At 36.6% G+C, this 22,878-nt stretch overlaps 1 protein-coding gene across 1 annotated transcript in view; it reads right to left on the reverse strand.

Annotated features, from left to right (window-relative positions):
* LOC135099453 (nuclear pore complex protein Nup107-like) overlaps window positions 1-22,878 on the reverse strand; it is a 30,888-nt gene that overhangs the window by 6,898 nt on the left and 1,112 nt on the right. Inside the window, exons 2-11 of the mRNA XM_064001831.1 lie at window positions 18,638-18,817; window positions 17,931-18,017; window positions 16,556-16,707; window positions 13,793-13,960; window positions 12,708-12,875; window positions 10,567-10,689; window positions 10,107-10,217; window positions 9,169-9,359; window positions 8,391-8,636; window positions 308-578 (exon numbers count right to left, since the gene is read on the reverse strand). Of these exons, the coding sequence (XP_063857901.1) occupies window positions 308-578; window positions 8,391-8,636; window positions 9,169-9,359; window positions 10,107-10,217; window positions 10,567-10,689; window positions 12,708-12,875; window positions 13,793-13,960; window positions 16,556-16,707; window positions 17,931-18,017; window positions 18,638-18,752 (1,632 nt within the window). The 5' untranslated portion in view covers window positions 18,753-18,817. The remainder of the gene's footprint in view (window positions 1-307; window positions 579-8,390; window positions 8,637-9,168; window positions 9,360-10,106; window positions 10,218-10,566; window positions 10,690-12,707; window positions 12,876-13,792; window positions 13,961-16,555; window positions 16,708-17,930; window positions 18,018-18,637; window positions 18,818-22,878) is intronic.

Genomic DNA, 22,878 nt, shown 5'->3' on the forward strand with positions numbered 1-22,878 from the left:
TATCTAACCATATACCTGGGTGATGTTCCCACAGAGGGTGATTAGTTAGGAATGATTACCTGCACACTTAACACACAGAAACCTTCCCCTTCCCCAACACTTACACACAATCTATGAAGATCCCAAGACACATGTCAGTCAAGAATCTTTAGTTGATATTTTCATTTTAAGCAGTAATTCTAAGAACCATAAAGAGGACAAAAGTCATGAATGCATATTCACATCTACAATTTTATAGAATCTGAGTGAGGAAAGAGCATGAAAATTCCATAAAACTAAGACATCTCTCTCTAGAGTCTATCCTGACCTTGACACAGGCCTCCAGGATGTCAATGCAATGAGGCTCCAGCTGCTGAGGGATGCGGCCAATCTTGCGCAGGAAGAGAACTACGTGGGTGAGGCAGCGCAGCAGGTGCGGAGCAATGCCATCATTGAGCCACACATGAGCCTCCTGCAACAGGCTCTCCATATTATCAAGTATGAGATATTTCTGCAGGAGGTAGTACAAATTCTTTCCTTGCTCCTTTTGAATTTCCATTCGCTGTTCCACTGCTTCAAACACTCCTTTCATAGTCAGCCTGAAAGAAAGACAGTTATGAATACAGGGTTCTGGCAGTTAGAACAGGAAATAGTCTAAAGTGAACTTTGCTAGCATACTTATCATGCATCAGATCCCACTTTGTTCCATATTTGAATAATGGAAAAACATTTGAAATTTTACTCAGGAAACATTTACGGGAAAAATCAATTAACTTCCTTAAGGCCATCCTTTTTTTAGTCTATTACTCATTTTTTACCATGAAATTTTTAAAGGAAGTCAAGATCAGTATGTAAATAAGTGCTACTGTCCCAAATGTGCCCCTTCCTGCCATTTACACACAGCCAGCCTCTTTCTCCCATTAGAATATTTGAAATCTATCTCCTGTAATTTTAATTATAGAAACATGTGCTTCACATGCGAGAAAAGCCAATCTATGATCTTTAATGTAAGGGAGAATTTTTTTTTATTTTCACTGTAAGAAGTAAATTTTTTAAGATCACTTTTTTGGCATAAATTTAAAAAAAAAAAAAATAATGAAAGAGTTTGCACCACATAACTTTAGAATATCTGTTACATTAGAATAATGATAGTTTACTTTCTCTGAATCATTGTTTCAATAAAATAGATACATTAATGGCCGAGGAGATAACTTTCAAAGATGAAAAGCCATAATTTGAGATATATCCTTTTAAAAGGTAAGAATACTTCTCAAAATACCTTTCCCGGTCTGTATGATTAGATTAGTTTTTCTATCTCCTTTTCATACCATATGTGCATTTGCAGATTTTTCTACATAGTCACGAACATGCACGACATGCTGAATCAGAAAGGAAATTTGTTTCAGGCTCTTGATGCCCCCTTGGGGTATTATCCCTCATGAGACAGGAGAGAGTAAGTTTTCACTTCAGGCTCTTGATGCCCCCTTTGGGTATTATCCCTTATGAGACACTATCTGTACTTCCTAAGCTTTTCCTAAGCTACTCATTCCAGTCTTATTATTGTTTAAAATCCACCTGGTTGATAGAAAATGCAGCTATCACTTGCATTATCACATAAACAAAAATACAGTACTCTCTCAAGTTTTGAGCTTACTTTCTTCTGAAGGCATGGCACTAAGCTTGAGGATTACAAAACTTGTGGTGGCGAAAACATTGGAAAAACCCTAATTTATCCTGGCTGCATGGCCTAGAACACTATGAGTGTTTGTGATTTACCCTCACAATGCAGAGATGCAGCATCATCACATCTGCAAATGCGTGAATGGTATGTGTTTTGTGATGCAGCGGTGTGCAGGTGCAGCACCACTGCATCTGCCACAGTAATGAGACACCTTATTTGTTTGTGTTCTTTCACAATGAGGCAGCACCATTGCCGGCCTTCCTCTGCCCCTCCCTCACATGCAAGCCAGCATGACTAGGGTTGTGGATAAACAAGTGGTTTATCCACAAAGAATATGCATATTCAGGTATGTGAACCGTACATGGAAATATATATACAATACATAGCATATATGTATTTATTTTTACTATATTATGTAACACCAATGTTAGGAATGCATGGTCTATACGTGGCGAAAGCAGGAAATTTGAGGAGATAATGTGCAAAACTTCAGACAGTAAGAATTTAGACTCAGCATGAAACTTGAGGATCACAAAACTCAGATACTGTGAAACTCCTGGAAATACTGTATACAAAAAAGATACAGTTTTTTTTCAGTCTGCTGGTTTATTATAAGAATCTAATTTTCACTGTCAGGTTCCTCTTCCATTTATTCTAATAATGATACTTATGTGTTAAATTTTAATGGATCATGCTCCAAAAAAGTAGAGGGAGCAGGTGAGACTGACTGGCAGAGTAGCAGCATGTGACCAAGGGCAGCAGAGGTGTGAGGTCTGGCAGGAGACTCATGTTAGTGATATCATGTCACTCATTTCTTCTGTCCCACATTTTTTTTGACACATCTCTTGCAAGAGAAAGTAATTTATCTCGTCTTCAGAATTTAAGCATTTTGGTGCCTTAAGTATGAGTGTGGTATGCCAGCAGAATGAAAGGTATTGGAGGGAGAGTATGGACAAGACACTGCACACATCTCCACTTTCTTTAAAGCCACGAGGCTCACAGATGCCTCAAGTAGTCTCAAGTGCTTCACACAGGCCTCAAGGGACTGTAAGTTGCTAAGCAGAGCTATATCTTGAATCATTTCACATAAATCTATGCAGTTTTTGCAGCAAAGGAAGACCATCATGCAAAACAAAAAAGTTAACAGAATAGGGGTCATATTTCAGGCCAAACTCAATAAATATTATGAATATACCTATAAAACTTCATCATTGTTGCCAGATGGCAGTTATGCCCCAGATTTTTCTAAGGAAAAGTGATATTTCAGACCTCATCTCCAATCCTCCTACTAGATGGCCTGGTAAAGAAACTCATTAAAAAGCCCAATCAATAACAGTAGTAATTATATATATATATATATATATATATATATATATATATATATATATATATATATATATATATATATATATATATATATATATATATATATATATATATATATATATATATATATAACCACACACACACACACACACACACACCCACACAGTGGAACCTTGGTTTTCGAACTTAATTCATTCCTGAATGCCATTCAAAATCCGAAATGCTCAAAAACCGAAACTATCTTCTCTATAGGGATCAATGTAAAACATTAATCCATTCTCAGACACCCATCCACCATGTCTTGGTGGTAATGATCAACACTCCCACTGCTAAGATGGCCACTCCACAACATCTCCAGCTTAGAAATTTTTTATCCAGAAAGGATGTACTGAATGAACTTATTGACAAAAAACTCATCAAAAAATATTGTTTAGACCATGCAGGCATTCTTTTTGTCACCAATCATGTGAAGGATGCCTTACAGAGTGACAAAGAGAGGAGCAAACCACTCAATGCCAAAATGAAGGTGATCATAACACTTTGACATCTTGCTGCTGGGAAAAGCAACTGGAAAAATGCAGTTGTGCAGTAGTGATGGCATTATGAGTCAAAGAGAAAGCCACAGGAGGCTTGGGATTACTCCTGAGCACCGAACCTTGTTTGTTTATATCGAGGTTCCTCAACAGGATCACATTCAACTTATTTCAGAAATTGAATTATGGTCTTGCACTCTATGTCTCCTCCAAATACATAAAAACGAAGGAAATATTTATAGAAACTATAAATTAGTAATAAATGGCAGCTTTTGCTACGACTTGTAGTATCCAAAAACAAGTAACTTTATTCAAAAACCAAATTATGGTACGGCAACCAAAGCAATTAAGGATTAAAATTTTTGTTCGAAAACTGACTTGTTCTGAAAAGGAGACATTCAGTAACTGAGGTTCTACTGTGTATATATATGCATGTATGTATGTATATATATATATATATATATATATATATATATATATATATATATATATATATATATATATATATATATATATATATATATATATATATATATATATATATATATATATATATATATATATATATATATATATATATATATATATATATATATATATATATATATATATATATATATATATATATATATATATATATATATATATATATATATATATATATATATATATATATATATATACAGTGTAACCTCGGTTACCGAATGCATCCCTTTTCGAACAAATCAGTTTTTGAAAAAAATTTTTAATTCATTATTGCTTTGGTTGTGGCAGCATAATTCGGTTCTAAAACAAAGTTACTTGATTTCAAATATTAAAAGACATAGCAAAAGCTGTCATTTATTACTAATTTATAGTTTCAATAAATATTTACTTTGTTTTTTATGTTTGGAAGAAAGAGACAGTGTTAGACAGAAATTCAATCTTTGAAATAATGTAAATGTGATTCCATTGAAAAGCCTCAATGTAAACAAACAGTTTTTGGCACTCAGGAGTAATCCTGAACCACCTTTGGCTTTCTTGATGATCCCCAACGCCATCACTACTGCACAATTGCATTTTTTCAGTTTTTTTCCTAGCACCAAGATGTCTAAGTGTTGTGATCACCTTCATTTTGGCAGTAAGTGGGTTGCTCTTCTGTCACTCTGTAAGGCTTCCCTCACTAGATTGCTGACAAAGAGAATACCTGCACGTTCTAAACAGTATCTTCTTATGAGTTCTGTGTTACTAAGTTCATTCAATACATCTTTTCTGGATAAATAATTTGTGAGCCAGAGATGTTGTAAAGCACCATCTTGGCTGTGGGAATGTCTGTCATAAGCTGCTAAGACAAGGTAGATTGGTATCTGGGAACAGATTAATCCATTATACCTTAATTCTGAAGGGGAAAACAGTTTCGGTTTTCAAACATTTAGGATTTTGAACAGCATTCAGGAACAAATTAAGTTCGAGAAAGAGGTTCCACTGTGTGCATGTGTGTGTGTGTGTGTGTGTGTGTGTGTGTGTGTGTGTGTGTGTGTGTGTGTGTGTGTGTGTGTGTGTGTGTGTGTGTGTGTGTGTGTATATATATATATATATATATATATATATATATATATATATATATATATATATATATATATATATATATATATATATATATATATATATATGAGGCACCTAGAGCCAATTTAGTTGAAATACATTATGAAGTTACAATTAAATTACATTATTAAAAATAAATTGGTGACTTTTTTCTTCAATACAATTTTGTTAAGGATATGACACAGCTACATTAAAATTGTATCTAGTGCCCACATATTGTTTATTTCCTTTATTCTATCAAATTGTTTTATTTTCTATATACTAATAGAGGAAGCACAACCATTAAAAAGTCTTTTCAGTGAACTTGTCAATTTTATGAAGCAAAAACATAAGCAACATACAATTACTTCCTAAGATGAACACAAACAAAGAGAATGACAGAAACTTGAAAAATTAAACTGCAAGAAACCAGAACAAGAGAACTAATAAACGTTATGAAAATATACCGGTATAAAGGATAATAGAGTATAAAGAAACAATAAAATTATCTAATACTTCCAAAGCTCACGTAGGCTTCCCCTATATGTCTTTGTCTTTTAGTGATATTTTCTCCCACTCTGCAGGATTACAAGCCCTTTTTCTTTCTCTGGAGGGTCCTGGCTCCTCAGAGGATACAATGTTGTCAGCCATAATAATGAAAGGCTTATGTGTTGTGTAAAACCAAAATTAAAAAGCAGCCTGTCACTTAAGGGTAGCAAGCAGGGTGGAGGGAGGGAGAGTGTGAAGTGTGTGGTGCTGGGGAGGTGTCCCAGAATGACACACAACTCATAGCACGAGCCATCACTGGTTGGCTCTTCTCATGCTGCTGTGGTGAGGGACTTACTTCTCTCTGGCCCCTAAAACTGATAGCCATCACTCAAGTGCAACAAGAAGGTTCTGAGGATAATTTCACTCAGATGGATTCTTCACTATTGTTGGGTCCATTCTGACATCCACGTTCTTTCTCATCACAATAGGAATGTTGGGGAAGACAATGCAATAAAAATAATAATTTTGGCCACAAGGTTGCTTACGTCACTGGCTCTGGGGCGCTTCATATATACCGTATTTGATGCCTCATAAGATGCACCTTTTCTCCAAAAAAAAAGGTCTCAGGAAATAAGCCTGCGTCCTATGAGGCCAAGGTTCAGCATTGAGGCAGTGGTTGGTGGTAAGTCTATGGCAACAGAGGCTCTAAAAATCAAACCCGAAATCTTCGCACACGTAAACAAAGTGATGATTGGTAGTACACCACAAAACAACTCTTTCTTTCAAGGTAACAATATGTAACAGGTCATACTTACTCGTACAGGTAATTCACACAGAATGACACCAGTCAGGAAGAATTTGCCTAAGTAACCATGCACCACACATTGCATGTACCAAAACAAACATGCGGTCAGTTACGCACCAAACCTGGTGACACAGGCAAGCTTCACTGCGTTCTTTACAGTGTGATGGCGTTACTCCTTGAGGTAAGACACTTTCATACAATTAAAATTAGGTAAGACACACTTTCATACAAGTAAAATTGCACCTATCTTTTAACATTCTTATGAAAAAACTTTATTACCCCTGTAGTCTCTCACAGTCACTGCCGATGCTATGTTCCAGGTACATGTTTACATCTCACAACAGGATTGGTATGTAGGCTACTAGCAAATATTTAAGTTTTTAAATGCAAAATATTGGGATCTAACAATTATCTAAATGCATGTGAGTCTTCAAATGTCAGATGAAATCCTTCAGAGCTTAAATCTGCCCATTTATCTTTTTTTTTTTTTTTTTTTTCACTTCAATGTCTGCCAAAACTGGGTGCATCTTACGAGCCATCAAATACGATATATATATATATATATATATATATATATATATATATATATATATATATATATATATATATATATATATATATATATATATATATATATATATATATATATATATATATATATACAGTGGAACCTCAGTTCTTGAAACTAATTCGTTCCTGAATATCATTCAAAATCCAAAATTATCAGAAACTGAAACTATTTTCCCCATAGGAATCAATGTAAAATTGATTAATTCATTCCTGGACACCTGTCTTAGCAGCTTATGACAGACATTCTCACAGCTAAGTTAGCCACTCCACAAGATCTCCAGTTCAGAAATTATTTATCAGCAGAAAGGACATCCTAAATGAAGTTAGTGACACAGAACTTATCAAGAGATATTGTTTAGACCATGCAAGTATTCTCTATGTCAGCAATTTAGTGAGGGAAATCTTACAGTTACACAGAGAAGAGCAACCCACTTCCTGCCAAACTGAGGATAATTGTAACAATTAGACATCTTGCTGCAGGGAAAAGCTTCTGGGAAAATAGTTTTGCAGTAGTGATTTGTGGGTCATCAAGAGAGCCACAGGTGGCTGAGGATTATTCATGAGCACCAAAAACTGTTTGTTTACATTAAAGCTCTTCAATGGGATCACTTTTAACTCATTTCAAAGACTGAATTACTGTCCTACCCACTGTGTCTACTCCAAATACATATAAATAAAAGAAATATTTACAGAAACTATAAATTAGTAATAAATGGCAGCTTTGCCTTTGCCTTTTAGTATCTGAAATCAAGTACCTTTGTTCAAGAACCAAATTATAATATGGCAACCAAAGCAATTAGGAGTTCAAAATTTTGTTCGAAAATCAATTTGTTCGAGTTGTTCGAGAAAGGAAGCGTTCAGTAACCATGGTTAAACTCTCTCTCTCTGTGTGTGTGTGTGTGTGTGTGTGTGTGTGTGTGTGTGTGTGTGTGTGTGTGTGTGTGTGTGTGTGTGTGTGTGTGTGTGTGTGTGTGTGTGTGTGTGTATATGTATGTATATATATATATATATATATATATATATATATATATATATATATATATATATATATATATATATATATATATATATATATATATATATATATATATATATATAATAAAACACAGTCAACATACATTTCGGCTGCTCTTAAAGGCTCCTTGAGATAAAATTAACAAAAAGAATGTTTCACTCATTGTGATAATGTTTGATTATTTCTCTGTGGTTACATTGAAAAAGAAAAGAAGGAAACATTTTTCATTAGTGAATACTAGAGAACCTGTTGAGGAAAAATTCGTGTGTAGAATCTGTTATTTATCCTAAGAAAACTGGAGTTACTTAGTATGAATCCACTTTGAAAAATCATGGAGGTGGCCTGCTAATCAAAATAACTGTCTGTCCTTGATCTGCACAAATACCTGGACCTTCTCACAATATCTAAAAGAAAAACAATAATACTCACTTTTCCTCAGGATAGTCCTTAGGCAGAGGATGGAGGCTGCGCAGGTGTGTGGCTGCTGCCCTGAGCTGCTCCTCCACCCATTGATCCACCATGGTGCGGGTGTATGCCCACAGTGTGTCCTCCCACTTGTCGCAGGCCAGCAGCATAGCCGGTAGGTGACCACACAGAGCCCCATAAATGGCACGCTCATGCACCGGCAAACGCTCATCACTGGCTATCCTCCACGCTACAGCTTTCCACACATCTCTGTAAGGTATTAACTTTGCGTTATGATATACAAGGACCACAAGGAGATACTGCACTCATAAAGCATGATGAAAAGAAAGCCCCCTCATCTATGATAATGACAAATATTGTTACTGCCAAAGTACATGTAAGAAAAGTACTCCTCTTCAATATTGTAATAGTAAGAACAGTCATGTTGTCCATTTCATAAGGTGACCTTTTACTTTATTTCTTAAACATGATCTGACATAACTTACAGCAAGAAATCAGGTCATCATTACCATCATTACAGCCAACATCCAAGTGAATGTTTAGTCATGAAATGTGAGAAAACAAGTTAGATATTTCTTTTCTGAAGGCAGTTGAGTTTGCAGTGAACAAAACAGATAAAAGTTTGATAATTAAACTGATAAGTTACTAAATTTAAAATAAACCAAAGAACAAAAATATTACCTGTACTGAAAGGTCAGAGATTCATATTTTGTCATTTCTACTAATGTACACCTTCATTACCCTTACCACTCCCTGCTGACACAGTCTGCCAACTACCCACCTATATGCATTGCCAGTGATTGGCTGGCGCTGAGAGGGATCCTTTGGGTTAGGGTCATGATGCAGTCTCCAGCCTTCCAGTGAAGCAGCTCGCCAGTGGTGGCCAGCACGCACACAAAGTTCCTGCGCCAGTGATACCTGCCCAGACCGCACGGAGACAAGCACGTTCCGCAACAAACGCATCTCATCTTCCTGAAAAACCCATCATTTGTTACTGACTTATTCTGAAAAAACATCTCTCAAACTACAATATACCAAAGCCCATCCATCCACAAACTACAGTGAAACTTCTTCAATCAGATATTGGTATTTTAGATATTAGATAAATGTCATGCTTTCAAGGCATCAGACACCTACTGTATATATAAATAAATATCATCATCATCATTTCACTTAATGCTATGCCTTCTCTTGCAGGACTGGATGGCTTATGTCTCTCCCACTTTTTGCTATAAAAAATCATCCCAACTGATAGTTAGCAGAAACCTGGTTTATGCCATAATAAACAGTATTTCCCCAACATTAGCCCTAAAGTAATCATAATGAAGTGTAAGTAGATGTGTACTTTTAATAATAAACATGATGGAAAACAATGAATACTGAAATTCACATACATTCCGCATGTCATCGGGCAGGAATTTGCTTGATCTGAGTTAATGTAGCTACAAGCAGATAATCTACAACATATGGGCTGGAAATTCTTGATGTAAAGCAATACAGTATCAGCTGCACAATTATAATACAGTATCTTATTGTGCTATTTCAGTATAAAAAAAACAATTAGTCTGGTGGTATGGGTAGTCCTGCACATGTGGAGAATTCCGTAAAAGTGTCCGACTTAACCGATATCCGATATAAAGGGTTCTGACTTGGCAAGGATTTACTCTATAATTACAGTACCTACATCTTTAAAAGGCCATTGCCCTTTGTCTATCCCACCTGATCAAGGTCATGCAGGGGCCGGTTCTCTCGCAGGCAGGAATCAGGATCCAGGGATTTGACAAGAGGCCGGGAACCTTTCAGGGGCTGCACAACACCACTATTTTCATTCTGCAAGGAAACAAACTGTGTTGTTCAAGGCCAACCTATAGTTTCTGGTGCCGTCCTGCACTCAGTCTTATTGTGGAACCCATGGCAATGCTTTAGAATTATTTTAATAACTTCCTGTCTACACGATATACCTTCACATCCCCAATATTGTTCAATTAAATGTTGTAACACACATGTGCTTCCATTATAATACTCCAGTTCACTAAACTAAATTATATTAAATGGCATTAGCTGAATGATTTAGAATCCACTGCTATACACTTTATTAATTAAAAGTGTTATTTCTGATTTATGCACAATTGCTTTCAGTAGTCACTCAAATACCAAAAGCATCAATCATAAAACTCACCCTCAGAGTTTTCAGAGTGTTTTCCCAAGCAATGTGTGTGCCTCCAAAGTACTCCACTGCATCATAGCATGTCTTGAAATTGTCAAAAGCAATGTTTTCCAGCCAGTCAATAACAATCTGTGCCTGGAAATACACAAAAACCACACATTACATCTGGCACTCTCCTTGTACAATATTCTCTCACAGCCCACTATCCTTCAATACTGCAACATCACCAAGGGGTGCAGAGTATTACAGCAGTGTGATCATTTATTACCTTTACTTCACGTGCCAATAACTCACAGAAGCTCTACTGGAGAAAAAGGCATCACACATCACACAATATTATAATAAGACATAAATGCTGAATTACATAATTTTGGAAATAAGAAAAAAAGTAAAGGATCTTGGAGAGAAAACATAAGGTAGGACTGTTAAAAAAATAAAACTCCTGAATTATATACCAGAAGCAAATAGTTGATTGTGAAGGTGGCTGGTAAATAACACCATTTTCACCAGCTGAAAATTTGTTCTACCCAATAATAGCTTTGAAATGCTCAATGATGCTTCATTCAGAAAGACAAATGTATAGCAGAGCTTCATGGTTAGCGACAAAAGTGATCTGGGAAAACCTTGTTCAGTTTAAAATTTGCTAAACAGAGAATACTAGAGAATAATATGACTATAGACTTAAAAAAATATACACTATGTATAGCCCTGAAGTAATTTATTGTTTTTGTTCTTTTGAGTAGTTTTAATTCATGAAAATCATGTCATACTTATTAAAAACAATCAATATATGTAAAAATACAATTTTTTTTTTATTTGTATACATGTTGCCAAGCATTTTTAAAATATAATAAGGTTTAGTACACATATCAGCAAACAAGAGAGTAATGATCTACTGAATCAAATAAGTATCAGAATGTACAGGGATGAATCTTTTTCCATCTTAGCAATACTGAGAAAGTGAATGTACACCACACATCGCACTCATCACTTAGCGCCGCCCCTTCCACACTGATAGCTAGGCACAATACCTGTCGCTGAGCATTAGAACTGGTAGCTTAAAAGCTGCCACTAAGCTTGATACCGTTATGCCAAAACACACTAAGCATGAAGCCCACCTGAAGACAGAATCATGCAGGACATTCCTATGTGACCAGAGATAATAAAAAAAAATTTTTCTACACAGATACACCAATATTTACTATTCTTTTCCTTTTATAAGAATTATAAAAGAAAATGCAGATATTTTGTCAAATAAAGTGTTCTGTCACTTCATAACACAGCTGGCAACAAATGTTCCCCACAATATGTCAACATGCACTTATGGGATGTGTGCGGCTTAACATGCAATGAGAATCTTGGTAGGATAGACATTGGGAGGACTGTCATAATCAATAGTCTGGACAGACATTGTGTAGCATGATCATGATCTTAAGTGAAGTAATCTTTCATATTAATTTCCTGCATGTTTACCATTTTCTCTTAACAAGGATAATTCTGATCTGCTCAGAATTTATCAGTAGTCTCATTTTATGGGTGAACAGTCAACAGGCATGAGGACAAAAGATGAAGACAAAGTGATGAACACAATGAAAGTAAATGTGGTAGGTTACTTGACTTCTAATCACCCTTGTGCCAAAAGATGGTATATAATGATAATTTTTCTTTAATACAGTAGTAACTAGTATAGTGAGTATCTGTTCCTGGTAAAGACTCATAGTTCAACCCACATTAAACCAAATCAATTTCCCCTCTAAGAATTAAAAGAAAAAATATTTGATTTGTTCCATCAACAATGAAATATTCATACAAAATATATTTTTAAACACTAGGATGCATACAAAAAAATAAATAAAAATAATAATAATAAATAAAAAAAATCAATCAAACAATGATCACACCAACAACTCATTAATGCTTTTCAATAATCTCCTTTGTTTCATCTTTAATCATCTTAACACCTTCCTTTGAAGGCTTCTTCAAAATGCAGGCCATAACTGTAGCAATGTAAAATCACAACACTGCAAAAAACAGTCACAAAATAATGTAGGAAAGAACAATATGAGCATCAAGATGTTTACACTGCTAGAGACACATTGAGAGGGACACAAAACAAACTGGCCAAGATATCAGGAGTACAGATAGCAACTCACTTCTCTGATGGTGCGATTGGAGTCATAAAAGTTGGTGACTACTTTGAGGTCAGTAGTGGGCTCCTCTTCCATTGGGGAGTCCTTGGAGTCGTCCTCTGCCAGGCGCTCAGTGTAAAGAGAGCCAAGCAGACGCCAAGTGTTGCGCTCATGCAGCAGTTGTTGAAAGATCTGGAGAGTTTTGCATGTCAGTTACCTCAATTATTCACCGATAGTTTTATGTCTGGAATTTGGGCATACTATTTTAGAAACTAAAACATTTTCTTCTGTGCTAAGTCAATCTTTCTCAGATCCTGCTAGCAAGAAATTGTAAATCGACAAAACTTTGCACCCAGACACACTTAAAGCTATCCAGCAACTCCATTCCTCAATTAAACTCACAATATATTTATGAACTTTGTTCAGTATTTGTATTTATTTAGTTTTAGTGTTTCTAAGCTAGGGCCTGATGGTATATTGGTTGAATTTAGGCCAAATTTTTATACCAACAGGCATTGCCATTTTCACACTACACTTGTACAGAGAAATTGCTCATTATTAAATGAAAACAAATTTTTTAGCACTTCATTTTCTACTACTGTTGTCAAGAAAGCCAGTGCAGCACTCTGATGATGCAGGTCTAGAGAGGGAGATATTTACAGATAGCAAAAAGATGACAGTGACATGCTTTCTCTTCAAACCCTTGACTGTGAGGAGTCTTCCCTTTACACTCTAGTATCTTGTCAGTTCTTGGGTACATTTTTTTTACCCTGTCCTCCTCCTTTACAAATCTGCCACTGCCCTAATCACCACAGAAGCTTTCTTACACTACAAACAACTGTCTCTGATCTTCTTAAAAATTTCTTTCATCTTAATTTTGCTTAATGTCTTTTTCCTTATGAGAATGAATGGCAAATGCTTGGTGAAAAAGATTTCCTCCTCTCCTGGATACTCTTCTTGGGTGGGAACCATATCTGAATAGGTTTGAAACAGTACAGGTAAATTAGATATAATCTCATTTTGGCCTTCTCCTGAGACTGTAACAAAAATCAAGCTTTCCATCCATTTATTCCGTACATTATCATGACATTCTTGACATGCTTCAATACCCTCTGTGTGTTTGTGAAGTTGGTGTGGTGTCTTGGTGCCTTGTGGATGAGGTTTCCAAGAGACTCCACTTGCTGGGCACAAGCCTGCTCATACTGCTCCAGCTCCTCCCACACCTGTGCCTCAGAGGGGTGAACTACCATGATGTTGATGAATTCAGAGAACAGAACCTGAAGAGACAAAGAACTGATAAGAAGACATCACCTAACAAATCAACCAAGATTATGTCTATCTCTTTAAGGGGGGATCAGCATGTACACACTCCTACTCACAATCACATTCATATGCATTCCTCAATTAGGCCCTTCAGAGCCTATGTTATATAATTTCTGGGGGGAATAACTCTCTTATAAACATGGATTAAAATTAAGATCGTACTTTGACACGTTTCTGAAACTGCCCTAATTTTTGTCACTAACATCAAGTGACAGAAGTGAATAAACAAAACCAACTATTCTTCTACATTAATGTGTGTAAGACCCAGACACCTGCCAAATGAACGACAGTACCAGTGACATTATTGTGACAACACTCCCTTGGCTCTGCTCCCACAGAGCTGCATTCTAGTTCTGTGTGACAGGTGATGCTCCCACCATTGCCAGCATTACCATGAATCAATTGTATCACAATACCACAATGATGTTTTTGGAAAACTTATTTTATTATCTATCACCTTTTTGAGACAATGCTACACATCACAAGCATAATATATTTTCTTTAACTTTATCCACAATATGAGTGACAAGGAAATAAAACTGCACCTTCTCTCACTTGCTTTTTACTTCAACTCCTTGGCAATCACTGTACTCAGGTGATCATGATTAGGCACTGTCCACATGGCTGCAGAAATGTGAAATTTCTTATATGATGGCAAGAAAAAAAAAAAGTCTCAGATTGGTTAACGATTAGTTTGCAGTGTTTTATCTGGGCTAACCTGCAGACCAGGCTGGAGGAAGCATGGCTTTGTGCCAGAGAGGAAGTGTGGGGGACTATGGTTCAAAGACCTAAAATGTTTGAAAAAGCACTTGAAAAAGCGCACTGGTGCATGGACTACTTACACGAGGCTCTAGAACATGTCATCATCAACTTTGACAGTGGTGATAACAAGGAAGACCTGTTTCTTAATCGGGATGAAAAATTAAACATACAGCTTGCTAAGTATTGTGTTTGCATAATTTGTACACCCATCATGTTTCCTTTCTTTTCATCTGCCATGAATACCTTAAAAATAACACAATGTTTCATAAATTCTGACCATGAAGGTAGTAAGCACAATTAACTATACCTACAATAGGATGAGAGCAAAGTAAAGTGCATAATACTTTACTGTAATGTACATAGGTATAGAAAGGAGCTTTAATTCAAGCAAAGAAAATTGAAGAAATTCAGCTTAATATTACGAGCACAAGTTCATTATGTACTAAAATGTCACATAAAAAGCAATGACAGGCTCTATTCTCTCAAACACTATTACAGTAGTTTGCTAATACTGGATAAAAGTAACCAGCTGGATTCACAGTAATGCCAGCAGTGGCAAGAACCATAGCATTATCTCTCAGTGGTGGAAAGGATACCAAAAGGATGGAGCCTACTGTAGAGACATATTGTGACATCATTGCCTTAATAACTTCAGGTGTTGGGCAGCTGGCTGGGTCTTATGCACGATAAACTTGCTAAGGAACGTGCCTTTATTATTAACTTCTGTTACCTGACTGTATTGATGAAAATCAGTTTGTTATAAAATTATTCAAGGAAAAACAATGTAGCACAGGCCCTGAAATGCATAAGGTTTCAATCTTCTAGGGAAGAAGGAATCAATCTCCATCAAGCACTGTGCAAGGCAGTCAGTAGTGCAACAGACTCAGCAACCTCCACATCAGGCACCAACAGTACAGCTGGTTTATTTCTGATATGCCATAACAGACATATCCTTTTCTCCACATCTTGGTACAGATAGAGAGGAACCTTCAAAGTCACCAAAGCTGTGTCTCCTTATATTTAAAGCTACTTTCCATTTATTGTCAATCAAACACAACCATTCTTTCTTGCTCCTCAGACATACTTCTTCCATGAAAATACACATCTATAATATTAATGAAAATATTACTAGTGTCCACTTTAATGTTGAATACTCCATTAAAAATCTATGTATATTATCTATTTAATTTTTCAGCATATAGGTATGCCCAAAAGCTAGTTTCTACTCATCTGTAAGATGCAATTCATTTCCTCCTGCCAGATTTTTTTTTTCTCCCAAAAAAGAAACAGTACATATATGTAAAACTTTCTTTGTAAATTGACTTTTTTTTTCTCCCACTGTAGTTTCTAACTTATAATCAAACTTCCAAAAGTATTATTTATTTTCCAAGGCTATACCAGCCACTTCTATGTATGTGCACTCATACCATTTTTGCTCACTGCACCTGATGATAAAAAAAAATCCCAACAATTTTATTTTGCCAAATCTTTTGCAATATTGCTAATGGAAAAAGAAAAAAAAAATAAATAAATAAAAAATTATGCCATTCCAATGTGATGTATATGGTATACCAAAAACTCAAATCTTAGACATAATCCCGGCATTCTATGTACAACTGACTCAAGATGTAATTTTCATTTGAAGAAGTAATGCCTACATGAAAGAATAGATGAAACAAGAGGTGGAGATAACTGCTGGATATTACCTCTGTTACCTGCAGCATTTTGCAGACTATGACATTCTCTATTTTGGCCAACTGTACATTCCACTCAAATAAGAGCCTCACCTGTGTGGCTCTGACTCCTGGGTCATCGTGGGCTAGAAGGGCAGCACTGGTCATGTCTGTGGTGGTGGTGTCTACTGGCACCACAGGCGCAAGAGCTGTCACATCCCCCACCACGCCAAGGGGACTGTCCAGACTGCTCAGGCCAGACACACCTTTGTAAGGGAAAACTGCATCATTATAGTTACTGATAATGTAGACAGCATTCATTAAGAATTAGCAGACCATAAAAAAAAAAAATTGTTGTAATTTATCAAGGTTGCAGATAAGAATTTATACTAATCACAAGCAGATGATACACAGAACTTCTTTGACATTTTTGGTGAATATCACTTGAGGATTCTGTTTCCCTTATGATGATAATGATGATGATAAGTTTTTTATTATTCCTTTTATTAATATAAAAAAAATAAATAAAACACAGTATTTTGTCCTTAAATCATGAGGATGACCAGAAACAAAGATATATCATTAAACATTTAATTTTTTCCAGTCAACTTGAAAGATTTATGGATGTATGTAGCAGGCTGTGCTATGCCTAAGCTCCTGAGTGTGGTACAATAGTTTGCAAGACTATCCTTTTTCACCAAGGATTGACAGGGCTAAGAGTGTGTGTTGGGTGCTTTGTCTGGACCAGCCCATATGGTTCTGCCAGCCAAGTATAGAGATAGATAAAATTTGAAGAAAAAAATCAACAATCATCATCATGTTGTGAAGTGTGTTCTATGTTAGTTTATTTAGTAACACTATATCTTTCACTCCAAACATCTGACACATTCTCATCCTTTCTCTCCACCTGACCAAACCAAACAGACAACAACAGTATCCAGTAGGGCCAATCACCAAATGTTCTCTTATAAAGTCACTACTTTTATATTCACATAATTCTAAGCTAGAGAAAAGACCTGCATTCTATAGCAAAAGACAATCAGCAAAACAAAGCAGTGAAGCCTACAGCCACTCCATCTTGGCTCTGAAAAGACAGGAGAGACTACATAAGGCTTCCTGATGCTGTAGGCACACTACTTAAAAGATCTTGATACTATGATAAGGCTTCCACAGCCCCATAAGGAGTTACTTTCTACAACACACAACAGCTTACATATTGGCACTACTCTCCTGATGTTTTCTCCTGTAAATGGACCTCTGGAAATCCCTGAATCATCTCAACACTCAAGTCTCTATCAATGGCTGAGACACAATAAAGAAATAAAGAAATAAAATAAATAAATAAAATAAAATACAATAAATAAATAAAAACAAATAAATAAATAAATAAATATAAAAAAATTTCAAGCCCAGCAATGCAAGAAGAATATGATACTTTATGAAGATGTAATGATTTATAAGGAATCACAGGAATTCAGCTTGTACTCACTGAGGTGTGAGGCGTGTGGCACAGCTGATAGTCTCGTGCCCTGACCTTCCCCACGGCTTTCCAGAACTGAATCATCTCTTCGTGCAGCTGCCAGGAAGACAATGGATTAACATCACAACACCACAGTTGCAAGAATGGTGCACAAATCAAAGGGTGGGGAAAAAAATACTTTAACACTTCTCCAATGTATGTATATAATGCAATATACCAAAAAGCTAACGAAGCACAGTAATTCATTCTGACAAATTACAGTAATTAATTCTCCCCAGTCACTGATTGATATCTAAAACTTCAAGAACATCCAGAAGACTTTATATGAATGATCTGAGGGCACCACAGATTTCACATTTTAAGGAAATAGTATCCTGTCCTTGAGAGACTGAATGAATTTGAGAAACAAGTATAATGTACTGTATAGATCAAAGGCAATTTATATTTGACTAACAAAATACAAAACTTTCATTGACATAAACGAATAAACTAAGTATTGTCGCATCTATAAAAATCACACATGCACTAATCTTCCTGATTTCCAGCCTTAAAATTCACCAAACTGACTCTTCTAAAACTACAAGCAACTTTACATTTTCATCAAGATTTAATAAGAAAATACAGGTGTTTATTTATTCAACACAAGGAAGGGAAAGCCCAATGTGTGATCCCAAGTGAAGCACGAGGGTTCCACATGGCAGCTGGTGCACACTCACCCTTGGAAGTGAAGGTCTTGCGTGGGGTCTTCATGACACCACCGCCGGGAGAGCCCAGTGCAGCATCCAGCCTCATGAGGGAGTCCTCCAGCTGTGAGTTCTTGAACCCCAACATGGCTGGGGCTTTTCAGTGCTGTGATCCACACCACACTCACCCACACCCTCCTGCTTCCTCCAACACTGAAATGAAATGAAGACATAATTTCATTAGGCCAATGCAACATACATCACAGCTTATCAGAAAAAGTGTTCTCAATGACATATCTACATCTAATGCTGGGGAAAATACTGGACTCCTCAACCTGCAAATGCTGACCCAGTAATGGATCGCCACAGGCTGATCCTCCCTCCAGCATCATCACTTTATCACCACATACTGAGTGTCATGTACACTTCCACAACTGAAACACAGGATCTCTTTAGTGTTGCAGACAGCCTTCACATGGCCAAACTGATAAAGGCATTTCTAAATTAAGCAAACTGAGCCTCCCAATGCAAAACCATATACTCCTAGGAAATTAATTATTAATTATATTATTATCAGTCAATTTTATATTTGCTGATTGACAGCCTGTTCTCTAAAAGTCAACCTGAGCAAACTGTGTGAGTCTATAGCTAGGGAATGTGAAAAAATGTAAGAAATCTCTATAGAAATAGTGGACATTCAATTAAAAGACAGTGCAATCTACATAAAAAATAATTCATCTAGCAGTCAGAAAAGCATAATTTTGGACATTAATTATCGTCTTTATCTGTGACAACAGTGATATACCTACAGCACATACCTAGTAACACTCATATCATGTTGGAAGTCCAAAAAAAACTCTATAATAATAATTGTAGTAGGCAGAGTTGTGGAAACAATTTAAAAGGTTACAATTCTGACTTGAACTATGACTCTGAGTCAGACTATTCTGGCAGGAAAAAAATATAAATAAATAAATAAATAAATAAATACTATAACATCCCACAAATTATTTGCTTGAAATCAATTCCTAAAAGTTAATTTCACACATAAGTTTGTGAGAATTTCCTACAAAAGAGCAAAACTGGCCCAGCAGTGCAACCAAGTAATTTAGATGAGAATTAAACCTGCTGAGGAATTGGTCAAAATACTTTACTGACTCTGACTCCAACTCCAGCCAAAAGTACCTAACAGTGACTCTTTCTCTACACTCCTGGCAATGAGGGTCACCAATATATATATATATATATATATATATATATATATATATATATATATATATATATATATATATATATATATATATATATATATATATATATATATATATTACACTGTCACTTCTGTACATCAATAATTGTTGAAAAATGCAGATTCATGCAGTGTTACATTACTGTACCAACAACCACTCTATGCCACCTGCCATCACACCCAACCATTAAAACTCCCAATTGTTTTGGAAAAAGGCATCCTCTCAAATTTAAAACAAAACTATTAAATTCTGATAGGTTTAGTCTTTGTAAAATCAATTCTATCTCAATGAAATACTCTTATAGAAAGCCACTGAAGGTAACTATTACAAAGTCCCCCTAAGCCCCCTTTTACACAGGACCACCGCACCACCACCACTTGTACATACTGGAGATATATAGATATATGGGGAGTCAATCTCATCAAATACAGGAAGATTTTTCACCACCACCCAGCAATACTACCACATGACCTCTTTAGTCTCTCCATTAACTCACACCAGAGGTCACTGATTCAAAATTGCCAAGCACCATGTAACGGTTGAGTGCAGACAGATTTTTTAATCTGAGATGTATAGATCTCTGGAACTTCCTACCTGATAGTGCTGTTGGAGCTGACTCCATTGCATCATTTAAAAAGTACTTACACTCTCACCTAAGCCATATCCTCTTTGACTATACTGCTTAACACTGCCAGCATAACTGTCTTACCTAGTACTAGGCAAAAGGCTAGCATGCCCGCAGACGTGTGCTGCCCTGAGGGATATCAATTTAAATCATCATACCAGTCAGTATTCATGAGCCATACTGCTGAAAATGACAGGGTAGCCAACCAGATAAGAATACCAGGTAAGGCTTTCACACACGGCCATGACAACAAAAAGTGGTGACAGATGTACATCAGTACTTGCCTTTGCCACAACAAAAAGTAGCACTGCTCATCACAATATCTAACATTCAATTGTAGTTTTCACACACAACTGCACGTGAACCATTATTTTAGCAGCGAGTACATGGCATGACGCTGCTAACACCCACCTCAAACTGACACTGCTTTAATTTGAGCTTCAGACACACATTAGCAGTGCCACTGACAAGTGTGAGTAGTACTGCTGAAGCACTACTCACAGGCTCCTGAACACCACTGCTGTGTGTCCCTATGTGAAAGGAGCTTCACTGCCACTTCACAAGCTCCTGATTACCTGACAAGTCTGTACATATTAGAATGAAAGCTGACCTAACATGGTTAATCTGGATATCATGTCCGTGTTACATACAAGCAAGAAACTCACATGTCATGGAGAAGGGTTCAGTGACCTTGCCATACATATAAAAAAATTGGAGGGCAAGTATCTAGTATGGCTGTAATAGCACTCGAGTGTGGAAAAATTTGATGTTTTCTGAGTCCAGCTAGCTTTGCACCTGTCAAGAATAAACACTGAAATGATTTTCTTTTGTTTATAACTGGGATTTGTGGGTAGCAGCATATTAGGATTGCATGGTATCTATACAGCTGATCCTTCCAATCACATACTGCCACTCTTGAGGCCATTCCTGAGAGATTTTTTTTTTTTATGTAGGAGGGACACTGGCCAAGGGCAACAAAAATCCAATAAAATTTTTTTTTTTTTTAATGCCCACTGAAATGCCAGTCCCATAAAAGGGTCCAAAGCAGTAGTCAAAAATTGAAGGATAAGTGTCTTGAAACCTCCCTCTTGAAGGAATTCAAGTTACAGGAAGGTGGAAATATAGAAGCAGGCAAGGAGTTCCAGAGTTTACCAGAGAAAGCGATGAATGATTGAGAATACTGGTTAACTCCTGCATTAGGGAGGTGGACAGAATAGAGGTGAGAGAAAGAAGAAAGTCTTGTGCAGCAAGGCCACGGGAGGAGGGGAGGCATGCAGTTAGCAAGATCAGAAGAGCAGTTAGCATGAAAATAGCGGTAAAAGACAGCTAGAGATGCAACATTGCGGCAATGAGAGAGAGGCTGAAGACAGTCATTTAGAGGAGAGGAGTTGATGAGACGAAAAGCTTTTGATTCCACCCTGTCTAGAAGAGCAGTATGAGTGGAACCCCCCTAGACATGTGAAGCATACTCCATACATGGACAGATAAGGCCCTTGTACAGAGTTAGCAGCTGGGGGGATGAGAAAAACTGGCGGAGACGTCTCAGAACACCTAACTTCATAGAAGCTGTTTTAGCTAGAGATGAGATGTGAAGTTTCCAGTTCAGATTATAAGTAAAGGACAGACCGAGGATGTTCAGTGTAGAAGAGGGGGATAGTTGAGTGTCATTGAAGAAGAGGGGATAGTTGTCTGGAAGGTTGTGTCAAGATGATAGATGGAGGAATTGAGTTTTTGAGGCATTGAACAATACCAGGTTTGCTCTGCCCCAATCAGAAATTTTAAAAAGATCAGAAGTCAGACGTTCTGTGGCTTCCCTGCGTGATATGTTTACCTCCTGAAGGGATGTACGTCTATGAAAAGACGTGAAAAAGTGCAGGGTGGTATCATCAGTGTAGGAGTGGATAGGACAAGAAGTTTGGTTTAGAAGATCATTAATGAATAATAAGAAGAGAGTGGGTGACAGGACAGAACCCTGAGGAACACCACTGTTAATAAATTTAGGAGAAGAACAGTGACTGTCTACCACAGCACCAATAGAATGGTAAGAAAGGAAACTTGAGATGAAGTTACAGACAGAAGGATAGAAACAGTAGGAGGGTAGTCTGGAAATCAAAGCTTTGTGCCAGACTCTATCAAAAGCTTTTGATATGTCCAAGGCAACAGCAAAAGTTTCACCAAAATCTCTAAAAGAGGATGACCAAGACTCAGTAAGGAAAGCCAGAAGATCTCCAGTAGAGCGGCCTTGACGGAACCCATACTGGCGATCAGATAGAAGGTTGTGAAGTGATAGATGTTTAAGAATCTTCCTGTTGAAGATAGATTCAAAAAACTTTAGATAGGCAGGAAATTAAAGCAATAGGACGGTAGTTTGAGGGATTAGAACGGTCACCCTTTTTAGG

The sequence above is a fragment of the Scylla paramamosain genome, chromosome 4 (assembly GCF_035594125.1).
Source record: "Scylla paramamosain isolate STU-SP2022 chromosome 4, ASM3559412v1, whole genome shotgun sequence".
NCBI classification, from domain to species: domain Eukaryota; kingdom Metazoa; phylum Arthropoda; class Malacostraca; order Decapoda; family Portunidae; genus Scylla; species Scylla paramamosain.